Source organism: Condylura cristata, unplaced genomic scaffold, assembly GCF_000260355.1.
Source record: "Condylura cristata isolate star-nosed mole 26May11 unplaced genomic scaffold, ConCri1.0 scaffold00002, whole genome shotgun sequence".
NCBI classification, from domain to species: Eukaryota; Metazoa; Chordata; class Mammalia; order Eulipotyphla; family Talpidae; genus Condylura; species Condylura cristata.
Window position 1 is genome coordinate 631323 of NW_004567103.1, and position 12083 is coordinate 643405.

General features: G+C 60.6%; 1 protein-coding gene across 1 annotated transcript in view; it reads right to left on the reverse strand.

Moving 5' to 3' along the window:
* COPS8 (COP9 signalosome subunit 8) overlaps positions 1–12083 on the reverse strand; it is a 44138-nt gene that overhangs the window by 30339 nt on the left and 1716 nt on the right. The window contains exons 2-7 of the mRNA XM_012725156.1: positions 11892–12065; positions 11661–11751; positions 10421–10561; positions 10188–10336; positions 9614–9725; positions 9169–9323 (exon numbers count right to left, since the gene is read on the reverse strand). Coding sequence (XP_012580610.1) covers positions 9169–9323; positions 9614–9725; positions 10188–10336; positions 10421–10561; positions 11661–11751; positions 11892–12065 — 822 coding nt within the window. The remainder of the gene's footprint in view (positions 1–9168; positions 9324–9613; positions 9726–10187; positions 10337–10420; positions 10562–11660; positions 11752–11891; positions 12066–12083) is intronic.

The window sequence follows — 12083 nt, forward strand, 5'->3', positions numbered from 1 at the left end:
CGGAGCTGCGCCCCTCCCGCTCTCCTCCTTCCTGCGCCTCGGTGGGGGCGGGGGCGCCACGGCAGGAGCCCCGCCCACTGCGGTGTCCCCAGACTGCATCCGCTCGGGCACTCGCCCCTGCGCGTCTGGGGGCCCCGAGACTGCACATCCCCTGCGGATGCCAGCGGCGTCTGAAAGTCAGAGAAGCGGCGGACGCGTTTTTGTGTGACTGTACTGTATGTCGCCGAGGCAGACGCGTCTGTAAAAGAAAATACCGGTGGTCGCTTGTCTGAAATTTGGACCTTCCCGGGCGTCTGGGTTTTGTGTGGCTGTTCCCGGCTTGCCTGCTCCGGACCTGCCCCCTGCGCTTCCAGGCCCCAGCTCGCTCTGCTGAAGGTGGTGGCTGCCGGCCGAGCGGAGGACGGCTTCCCTTTGATGGCTTCCCTGGGCACAGCCGCGGGTCTGCCTGCCACGGAGCCGGGCCGGGGGCGGCCAGTCCCCAGCTGCGGTCCCTATGGCGAAGCCCCTCGCTGCTGGCACGGCACCTCTGCCTTGCCTGTACCCCGTTCTGTCTCTCTCTGGCCTCGCTACCCCCTCAAGCCCACCAGCTGGGCTATCTGCCCCTAAATCCTGGCCGAACCGTCAGATGCCCCCAGCACACGCTGCCACCCACCCTCCTGTCCCCACGCCAGTGTCTCCCTGCCCCGAGTGACGGCAGGCCTCCCGTCTCTTCAAGGGAAGCTCGCCGGGCCCTGGCCGGCTGGTCTCCACACCGGCGCTGGGTGGGTGCTCAGGCAGGGCTGAGCAATGTGAATCCTGCTTCTTGCATAATCCCGAGGGTGTCTACACATCTGTGGATCTCCGTGGTTCTCTACTTTTGCTACCCTTGAACAATCCAGAGGGCCAGGATTCGCCCTTCTCCCTCCAACAGCCCAAAGCAGACAGAATGCGGAAATGGGTTTTTCCAGATACCTGCTGTCAGGCCATGAAGAACCGTGGCCCGGCGGGATGTGGGTGATGATCGCACATGCACTTAAGGAAGTTTCCATTCTGGGAAAGAACCTCCTGAAGGACAGAGGCGCCAATGGCCGCCGCTCAGGAGTCAGAGGACGGTCTCACTCCGGTCGTCTAGTGAGGACAGGCCTTAACCAGTGGGCAGCAATTGGTACCACGCTGAGCATCGTAATAGAAACAACCCAAAATGAAACACACACACGCACAGAAAATACTTCAGAAAATGACAGAGCAGAAACAATGGAACAGGATAAAAAAGGAGCAGACATAAAAGATGACAAAATTTCACTGACAAAGAGTTTAAAGCAGGGGCCCTCCCTGGGGGCGCAGCGGGTTACAGCGCAGCACTGAGAAGCTAAAGCCGCTTCCGCATGAGTTCGAATTCCGCCTGCCCCGGAGGTGACCCCAGGGCGCGGCAGACCTCTCCTGACCTGCCCGCTGCTCCCCTCAGCAGTGGACTTCGTCGATCTGCCTGTTCTGCTCCCCGCTCTGTCCTGGTGAATTCTCTCACCCTCCACATCTCTGGCCTGTAACCCCGTTCTGTAGGAATAAATAAATAATTCTTAAAAAAAAAAAAGAGTTTAAAGCAGGTAGTTGGTCCCAAGGAGCCAAATACAATGTAGTTGGAATCTTCAAGTGTTGGGAGGGAAAACCAGTTGTATGAATAATGTCCAATTATTTTTATGAGAAAAGTGTTGTCATATAGCACAAATTTGGAAATTCCCCTCAAGTTTGAAGAAAATGACAAAGCCACAGGCCCAAGAGGCTCAGAGAACCCCAAGAACCAGAAGCATGCAGAAAAACATCAAGACACTTCATAGTCAATTTACTCAAAAATCAGCGATAAAGATGAATCTTAGCAGCAGCAGGACAAAAATGCTGACGGGAACAGCATGGATGGGAGTAGAGATGTGAATTCCTCATCTGAAACTGTAGGCGAGAAGACACTGGAGCAAGGCTTGATTTTCTGAAAGAAAAAATAGTCACCAACACTGAATTTTTTACCCAGTGAGATTATCTTGAAGAAAAAAAAAGGTGAACTCCAACAGGCTCTCAGATAACAGTTTCATTCCACATTGCTCGGATGGTATGATTTTGAGGAGGAAACGTGGTGGACTCTGGCTGGGCTGCTGGCCATGGGCACCGGGCAGGGTGTCCACGTCTGCGGGGTTTCTCGGGGACCCTGGTTCCCTCCCACATCCCAGAGATGTGCACGGGAGGCTTGCTGCGGGGCCTCAGCCCAGTGTGTGCACAGGTGGCGTCTCTCGGGGCCGGGGCCTCGTGGGCACCCCGTGAGCGCCGGCCAGCCGCCAGCCTGACCTGGGGTCGACATGCCGGAAAATGAATGAGTAGGTGCAGTTCATCGTCTGCCATGAAAAGCACCTGGGGCTCCAGGTACTGGTTTGGGCTCTTTCTTTTATGACCAGAAATACGTGGGAGCGAACTCTTGATGGCGTCAGTTACTGTACCGTCAACTTGGTTTCGCCGTGCTTTTGCGTCGTCAGTTTGCAAGAACCTGTCGGCAGCGCTCACTCAGCTGGTGTCAGGACGGCTCGGATGCAAAAGCGCTTCCAGCACTCCAGAGTGTGCCGGCCGCTTCTCCACCGCCGGGCCCCGGCGGCTCCCCGCCTGGGCACGCATGGGGTGGACTTCACTGAGGGGCGGCTCGCAGGGTCACGGGCCCGCGTGGGTGCAGTGTGGCGGCATCGGAGCTTCGTTTCACCTCCCCCGGCGCCTGGCGGTGGGGGTCCGTCGCGCTGGTCCCGCTGGCCCTGGTCTTCACACAGCCCTGAGGTGACGTGGCTCCGTGTCGAGTGTTGAACAAGGTCCTGCACTAGCTTTTCAGCACTTGTTTTGGAGTTTCGCAAAGTGGGTGTGGAAACAGCAGAGTTTTTCTTTCTCACAGTTCTGCAGGCTAAAAGTCTGAGATCAAGGCGTGGGCAGGGTTGACCCCGGAGCTGGGAGGGACGAGCTGCCGGGCTGCCCTCCTCGGGCCCTGTGGACGCCGCTGCCCGAGCCGTTGCTGTCCACGTCCTGATGCCGCGCATCCGGAGAGGGCCACCCTCGTGGCCTCCGTGTGCCCAGAGACACTCACGTTCTGAGGTACTGGAGCTTGGGACTCCAACTCATGAGTTTCGAGGGGAGGGGAGCAAAGTCAGCCCTGGAGTGTGAGTTCTGACAGTTAGATTTGGTCTTTTGTGATGCAAATGCCTGGCTTGAGCTTTGATTCCCGGACTTGCACTTCAAATCCGCAGCACTTCAAACACGGGGTGGTGGTTGGGCACGCTGCCGGCAGAGGGCTGGCGAGGAGCTGGGGCGCCTTCCCACACCCCCCTTCTTCGTTTTCGAGATTTGGGCTGGTTTCAATACTGACCATTTGGGCCTCTTGTTTTTTCCCCCCACTCCCCGTGTTCTAAATTCTCATTCTTAGGCTTTTAGCCCACCACTCCAAAGTGCTCTAGGCCCGACCCTCAACCCCAGCAAAAGCAGAACCCGCAGGCCTGCGCTCTCGGGCTCTGCCGGTGACCTCCCGAGGGCCTGGGCACTGTGTGGGGTCAGCCCCCTAGCGAGAGACCTCTGCTGTTTTCAAATGTTTTCCTGAAGGTTATGGCTGGAACTTGGTGCAGCCAGAGTGGCCGGGAACGCCGTGGACACCGGCCCTGGTTCGCAGCGGCCCGGCCGGGCAGGGCAAGCCCACAGTGCCGCTTCTCCCCGGTCTTCGTCCAACAGAATTCTGGGCCCAGTTGCTTGGCGTCGAGGCTCGTGGACTTCAGCCAGCGTCACGCTGGCAGCTTTGGGAGAAGGGACATATTTGTGGCGTTGCAACCTCCCTTTCATAGACACGAAGAGCTGTCCTTCCTCAGGGTCACTCATGTCTTCCAGCAGAGTAGAATTTCATTCCTCGTTGCCACCGATCTCCTTCCTGGGGCTCCTCACCCTCCCCGCCCCGCCATGGAGTCCCGCGGCCTGGACTGCGAGGCTGCTGCATTTCAGCTTCTGTTGCGCTTGGAATTTTCCGGCCTCGCCGCTTACACTCGCTAACTCAAACTCTGGTCCTGAGATGGCTCGAGCATCTCCTCATGCCTCCAGGACCCTCTTCTTCCTCTGCCCTCGCCCCTTGTGCCTACGAAAGAGGCGTGAGCCAGCCTCGGTCCTGACAAACCTCCTGTGTGGGTCCAGCTCCCTCCCCGACACTGGCCGCCGGGGGGGCGGGCTGGCCGGCCCTCCTGGAAGCCCCGGGCCCTGGTGTCCGCCCGCGGCCGCAGCTTGGAGACCTGTGGGGCCTGGCTTGTCTCTGAAGCATGGACGCCATCGAGGGCAGCAGAGCACTGACGCGTGCCGGTGGCGGGAACGAATGAAAGTAGCCAGTGAGGCGACTTGGGGATTTTCCGTAGTGGACGCTTCTCCTCCAGGGCCCGCCAACGGCACCCTCCCAGGAGCGGAGTCTGGGAGTCAGCGTCTGAGGCCACGTCAGGTTGGCTCAGCCCGGCGTGGACGCAGGGGGTGCAGGTCAGCCCCCCGCTCGGCCGAGGGACTCTCCGTCCCTCAGCGCTGTCGCCGCTGCCCCGAGCGTCCTCGCTCCCAGAAAGCGCTGGGCAAACGCCGTGTCCCCGGGCCCGGTTCTGCGCTCAGCCTCTCTGGGCCGGCCGCAGCCTGCACCTCTGGGAGGCGACCGGCCAGGTGCCTCGGGGCCAGGCCCGCCCCTCTCGCGAGCCGCAGGTCCTCCTCCCTTCCTTCCCGATCTATCCTGGGCCAGGGCGTGGGTCCGGCCTCTGCGCTCCGCCGAGCAGGGAGTGCGCTGTCTGTGCCGGGCCGCCTGAAAGCAGTGCGTCCGCAGAGGGCTTCAAAACACCCCCAAGGCCACATGGTAAAGGTGACTCTTGAAATATGTTTCAAGTCCCCGGCTTTGATGGCTTTTATCTTCTCAAAAGTAAGTCAGAGCTTTCGGCAGTGCTGCAAGGACTGTGCAGTCAGCGTGAGGCGGGGAGTGGGCCGGGCAGGAGCCGCGCCCCGCGCCCCGCTCTCCCGCCCGCCGCCTCCCTCCCCTGCGCGGTGGCCTGTCTTCTCCACGCCTGTGTCCGAAGGCCCCCCGTTCGGGGAGGCCCCTTTGCCCTTGACTGGAAGGGTTCGAGTGTGACCCCCATGGGATAATCCGGAAAGGAGCAGAATATTCTAGGAATCACTTCGGATCGGACTCACGGTGGCCTCGCGATCTTTGCCAGCTTCTCCTCTTCTGGTACCGGCCTCGCTATTGCCCCCGGGAAGGGCCCTGGCATGTGCCCTGGTGCCCCGTGGGGCTCCTGGCCGAGCCCTCGCCCGGGTCGAGCCTCCCACGTCGTGCGGGAGAAGCTGCCCGTGGAGGTTCCTTCTGGGGCGCGTTCCCACTTCCGCCCCAGTGGGGCTCAGTGCCGCGGGTCGTCTTTCTCCCACGCTTCCCTCCGGTGTCCAGGATGCCGCTCTCTGCCCTCCTGCCTGGCGGATGGCTCCTGACCCCGGCTTCTGCTGCTGCAGCTCGCCCGAGCCAAGAGGAAGGGCTGGGCGGGGGGCCAGACAGGGGTCCAAGAAGCCCCTCCCGGGGCCGAGCTCTCTCCTCGGGTGCCAGCTCCGTGGTGCAAGCGCGAGGAAAGATTGTGTGGCGGGCGAGGCTGCCAAGGCGCCTGGCTCTTCCCGGTGCCCCTCGGGTCAGAGCAGGCCGTCCCCCGCAAGGCCCACAGCCACACTGCCCTGTCGGCTGCATCTTCAGACCCTTGTCCAGACAGCTAAGCTAGAAAACTAGGTGTCTGATGACCAGCCAGGCTTCCCGCTGCCAGACGTCTTTGGGAAGGGTAGTGAGCCCCAAATCTTACTTTGATTCTTTCTTTTAAAATAATAGATAGTGGGCCATCCCTGCTGGCCAAAGGGGTTAAAACGCAGCACTGTGAAGCTGTCCGCAGCCACTGCAGCACGAATCCAATCACCGGCCACGGAGTTGACCCCAGGGCGCAGCAGACACCTCCTGTCCCCCCCTGCTCCCCTCAACAGTGGATTTCAGTGGATCCACCTGTTCTGCTCCCCACTATGTCTCTGATGAAGACTTTCACTCCTCCCACCCCTCTGGCCTGCACCCCAGCTCTTTTGTGCATAAAAAATCTTTAAAAAATAAATTAATTAAGTTGTTCAACATCACTCGTAATAAGGGAGATGCAGATTAAAACCACAATGAGATACCACCTCACCCCAGTGAGAATGGCACATCTTCAAACAACTAGCAACAACACATGTTGGCGAGGATGTGGAGAAAAAGGAACTCTCCTGCACTGCTGGTGGGAATGCAAACTAGTACAACCACTATGGAAAACTGTTTGGCGGTTCCTCAAACTGCTAAACATGGAGCTTCCCTATGACCCAGCAATCCCATGCCTAGGGATCTACCCAAAGACACAAAAACACTGATTCAAAAAGACACCTGCACCCCCATGTTTATTGCTGCTTTACTCACAATTGGAAAGACATGGAAGCAGCCCAAACGCCCAAAAGTAGATGACTGGATTAAAAAGAGGTGGTACATAGACACAGTGGAATATTACTCAGCAACCAAAAAGATAAACACATGTCTTTTGCAGCAACTTGGATGGAGCTGGAAGGGATCATGCTTAGTGAATAAGCCAGAAAGTAAAGGAAAAATACTGGATGGTTTCACTCACAGCAGGAGCATAAAGCACCAGGCGAGACAATGATAGCAATAATGAACAGCTTTAGACCAGAGACATTTTGTGGGGGTGGAGCGGGGAATGGGATCAAAAATAGTGGGGGAGGGAAATGCACTGGACTATGGTGATGGCGCAGGGTGACTTGGTGATGGGAAGCCCTTGGGGAACTACACTGAAATGGAAAAAGTCACAAAATGATGTAAAAATAAACTATTACATTATTAAAACTTAAGTAAGTAAGTAAGTATGGGCCACCGTGCCGGGTTTTAGACTGTCCCTGCGAGAGGGGGCCTTTCTGTCTCGTGCGGGACCTCAGCACGGGCCAGGCCAGGGAGACTTGCTGTGGGCCGTGTCATGTCAGCGCCGCTGGGCGCGATTTTATAGTGCAAACGCAGGGTCCGGCTTGCCGGCCAGCTGCCCACACGGCAGCCGTCCCTGGTGGCTGCTGTCACGGCCTCTCTTCTCAGGAAGTGGTGCCCACAGCCCCCTCCCCGCCACTCAAGGCACTTTCCTTTGACATCAAAGATTCCTCTGTGATTTTCTTTCTCGGCCCTGCCGCTAACAGAGAAGAATGTGGACTCTGAGAAGTGAAATCTAAAGTCATTAAACATTGCAAGTTCCCCTTGGACAGAGACTCTGATTCTAACTAGTACTGGATTTCCTGTTCCTTTGTGACAGAGAGGGACAGTTAAAAACCCGCTGCCGACTTCACAGAGACGCGTCCGCCCAGCGTAACCCAAATGTTTACATCTGATGATTACGGCCCCCGAAAGGCGGCCAGGTGACGCTCGGAGCGGGGCGGCGTGTCACGGCAGAGTAAATATTTACAGCGCTATTGTATTTCTTGACTGATGGCCCTGCCGCCGGCTCTGGGGCCGGGTGCGGGGCCAGCGGCCTTGGGGAGCTCGGCCACGCGCAGGGCATCCCCGGCGGCTGGCACGTGCCCGGGGGTGACGAAACAGGCCGTGTGCTCTGAGCCCACACGGGGTGGCACCGGCCCCAGAGCTTGGCCACCCGTGGGTCCACGCCGCCCCTTGTTTCCTGACAACGCCCGAAGTGTCTCTTCAGCTGGACAAGTAGGAATGAGAGCTCCACTCAAACCTCGTGGCCAAGACAGGTCACCCCACGCACAGAATGCGTTAGAAGCAGTGAACGTCCTAAACAGCTACCCCGGGCTCTTCCCTGGCGCCCCGGGATGCCTAGTTGGACACAGACTTGACTTCCTCCTCTTCCTCCTGTCACCTCGTCACCCTCAGCCCAGGGGACGGCAGCTCTTCCGAAGGGCTTTCTGGCCTATCTCGTCCCAGGCCGGCCTTGGCAGGCCCAGCCCGCTGGCCGCCTCTGCCCCGGGGCCCAGGCCCATGGCTGCGAGAGCTCAGCTCTTCACAGCCTCTCCCCAGCAGGAGGGGACTCGCAGCAGGAAGCAACGTGAAACTCAGCTGCTGCTCACGCGTGTTCCGCCATCTTTAACAGAAGATTAAAGTAAGGACGCGGACTGAAAGGAACTAAAGCCCACGGGGGACGAGAAAGCTCATGGAGCTCCACTGAGACAGTGACCCTGCGGCGGCCACTGACACAGGCGTGTTGGCCCGATGGGGTCTGTGGGCTTGGGAGCCCTGCACAGTGCTTGGACCCCCAGGGAGAGCCCACGGAAGATCCCACGGGAGAGCCCACAGGAGAGCCCACGGAAGCCCACAGGAGAGCCCATGGAGAGCCCACGGGAGATCCCACGGGAGAGCCTATGAGAGATCCCATGGGAGAGCCCACGGGAGATCCCTCGGAAGCCCACAGGAGAGCCCATGGAGAGCCCATGAGGGATCCCATGGGAGAGCCCACGGAGAGCCCACGGAGAGCCCAGGCCGCAGGGAGGGCCAGGGCTCACAGGGGCAGTTGTGTGGTGGGGGGCTGAGGTAAAAGGCAAGGGGGTTCTGTTCTCCACGGCGGAGCCGGTGCGGACCCAGGGCTGTGGGGCGCATGTGCGTGGCCGGCGGACTGCGCGCACCCCCCCTCCCCTGGAGCCCTGCCGCCGCGGCCTCGTAGGAACCCTGCACTGTCAGGCTGCATCCAATCAGCATTTCTCCAGGGTGGCGGCGCCCCAGGGGTGAGGCTTGAGATTTCACCTGGTGATGGGCACACGTTTCTATCTTAGTTGCGTATTTGTTTTGGTGCAAATGAAAGAAAAACAGAGTTAGGGCTTCGCCAGGCTCCTCAGTGGATGTTGCTGACCAGGAGGGGAAAGAGGTTCAGTCTGCAAGCGAGTCAGCTGCACAAGGGCCGGCCCAGCCCCCAGAGCTCCGCCGTAAGCACGTGTCTGCCCGTGTCCTCCCCTTCTCCAAACTCCCTCTGGCCCTCCAGGCGCTGAGGGCCATCTCCTGGCCCTTTGAGGACCACCTCCCGGCCCGGGGGTGCGCACGGACGAGCCGCAGCCTCCCTGTCCGGCGGGAAGCCGCCCTGTGCGGCAGCAGCTCGGTCCAGACCGGCTTGCCTGGGGGTCCGCTGGCAAGGCCGCGCCCCAAGCGAACTCTCTCTTGCTGTCTTCACTAGTGGTCTCTTTGCCCTGAGGACACCAGCGGAAGGGCGGAGCTGCCAGGGCCCAGCGGGGAGCCGCCAGGGGCCTGTCGCTGTTAAGCATGCGCGTGCCTTTGGGGAAGGGAACGGTGTGAGCCTGAGGCCTCCACACAGGTGCTGCAAGCCGAGCATCTGGCACTCAGCGGTGCCAGCGGGGGAGGAAGGAGGCGCGGGGCTGTCCACCGGCGGCGTGGGTGCGGCCCCGACCCGCCACGCTCCTCCGTGACGTGCACGGGCCCTCCGCTCATCCCCTCGGGGCTTTCACATGGGTGTGGAAACGGGGACTGCAGCCCACGGGGCCGTGTCTGGTGTGCTGAGCAGGTCTCTTAGCGGCATTTTGACTGCATGGAACATTCCCTCACAGTTTACGTCCACAAAGAGCCTGTGAATGGGACCCTGTTTGGAAATAGGGTCCTGGCTGATGCGGTCAGCCAAAGAGGGGTCATCCTGGGGCAGGGTGGGCCCCCCTCCAGCCTGGTCCCCAAGATGGAAACACAGGGGGCCCGTGATCTGAGAGGAGAGCTTCTGGGGCCCACGCGAGGCAGGTGACTTAGAGGTGTGTTTTGTGCACAAAGTGAAAGAAAATGCAGACATAAGACATTGTACGGATGGGAGCAAATATCCATACCGCATGCATCTTGCAAGGGTGAATATCCAAGATACATAAAAGCTCACACAGCTCAACACCAGCATAGCAAACACCTGACTAACATGTGGGCAGCAGATCTGAGTGGACAGATCTGAGTGGACAGTCCTCCAAACGGACACCTAGAAGGCAAACAGGCCAAAGGACAAATGTCCACTGTCTCTGCCCTTCGACAGACGCGCATGAGTCCCACGCGCCACTGTCTTACACCCGAGGGGGCACGATCTGGAGCTGAAACACAGTGCCGCCCCCCACTGCACTCCAGCCTCCACTCAGGGCACATCACCGACGCAAAGGCAGCGGCTGAGCCGGTACTGCTGCGCCACTCCCAGCAGGACCAGCAGCGGCAGTGAGCAGGCCAGGACGCCGTGGCATGTCCACGCCGTGATGGACCGCGCTGAGAAGTGCCACGCAGCCACAAAGAGGCGAGATGCGGCCGCTTACGGGAGAAGGCGGGGCCGCAGGGGAGAGCTGGTCGAAGGACGGAGCCCAGGGCGAGGCGTCTGCACAGTGAGCGGCTCACCGGGACAGATGCTCCTGGAGTGAACAGACACGAATTCACGCCGGGCAGCCTCGGGGGCGAAGCTGGGGCGCTCGTGGCGCTGAGAGCCAGGGCTGCGACTTGCGGAATTCTCGGGCCGCCGCAGATGCTCGTCGAGTTTGCCTCCCGTGGTCGGGCACCTTTAAACGCTGGCAGAGGGCTCCTTGGAGAGGTCTGAGATGGCTCTCGCCCGGACGGCCAGGCACACTGGGCGCGCAGCCTGCGGCCACGTGACGCCAGCTTCTCTGCCTGTTGGCCATTGTGGCGAGGGGGTTTTCCAGCGGGTGTGAGAGCAAACCTCTCGGAGCCAGGGTGAGGTGTGTCCTGTGGCCCGGGTCCCGGGCGCAGAGGCGCTCCATGCCCAGCAGCACGGTGGACCCGGGGTGTCCCGCTTTACTCCCGCACGGTCAACAGAAGAGCGTGGCGGAGGCTCAGGACCTGTCCGCCCCTGGCGTGGGGACACAGGGCTGAGCCCGGCCCCGCCTCCCACGCTGTCCCCTCCCAGCACGTCTGCCGGGTCCCGATGTCACATGCTTGATGGAGAAAAGTCCCAACAGTCAGTCAGCAGGAAACGCGGCGCGAGGCGGACGGAGCAAGCTTCCATTAAATGGCGTATTTTGATTTTTCGTGATTCCATTTTGGAAAACGCTTTTTTAAATGATTGGTCTGTCAACATAATGGATTGGCGGCTAAAAATAACTAGGGGAGGACATTAAACAGCCCAAAGGGTAAATCACGACAAGGAGACTTGGGTGGCCCAAATGACGGCCCCTCCGCGGAACGTGAAGCACACCCGGTCGGCGGGGAGCAAGCAAGACGCCCCCACCCCCATTTCCGGCCCTTAAACCCGGAACTCGCAACTTCACGTCAGCAGAGGAGCGCATCTGTCACGTCAGCAGACACGACGGGGTGCGCGTCGGAGCCCGGGCCTTTCTCCCGCCGCCGGCCGCTGGCCGAGCAGGGCTGGGCGCGCCCCGTGTGGTGAGCGCGTCTGACCGCAGGCGTGGGCAGAGGGACCCCCGAAGGCAGCTGCCCGGGTCAGTGGCAGGCCCTGCTGCGCGGCCGGCTTCCCCGTGTTTCATTTCCAGTTTGAAAAATACCAGCTGGGTGTTTCTCTGCGACTGTGGAGGAAACACTGTCCATTGCCATGAGGGATCGTTCCACGCAGAGCAGAAAGGACATGACAATCGCGCGTAACCCGCTGCCCACTCCGCTTTCATACCTGCTCTCTCCGCCCCGCACCGCCGAGCGGCGCGGATGGCGGCGGCCACACGGGCACTCACGGGCGCGTGGCTGCCCGGGTGTGGGCCAGGCTGTGCCGGAGTGCTGGTGACAGGGAGGGAGGGGCGCCCCTGTCGCCCTCCCCCGCCTGCGCTGACCGCGACCAGGCCGGGCGTGGCCTCGCGCTGAGCTTGCACACACCTGCTGGGCCCAGGAGGGTCCGGGTGCGCACCTGGGCCGGCGGGGCTGGGGGCCCTGCCGCCTGGAATCTGAGCTCCGTGCTCTGACTCGCCCGACAGGTCTCCGCGCCTGGGGTGTGGTGGGCGAGTGGGACGGACTGAACCGTGCCCACATTCCTATGCTGAAGCCCCACCCCATCGCCGGCTCTCTTGGAGAGGCGGGAGCCCTGAGCCCAGAGAGGGGG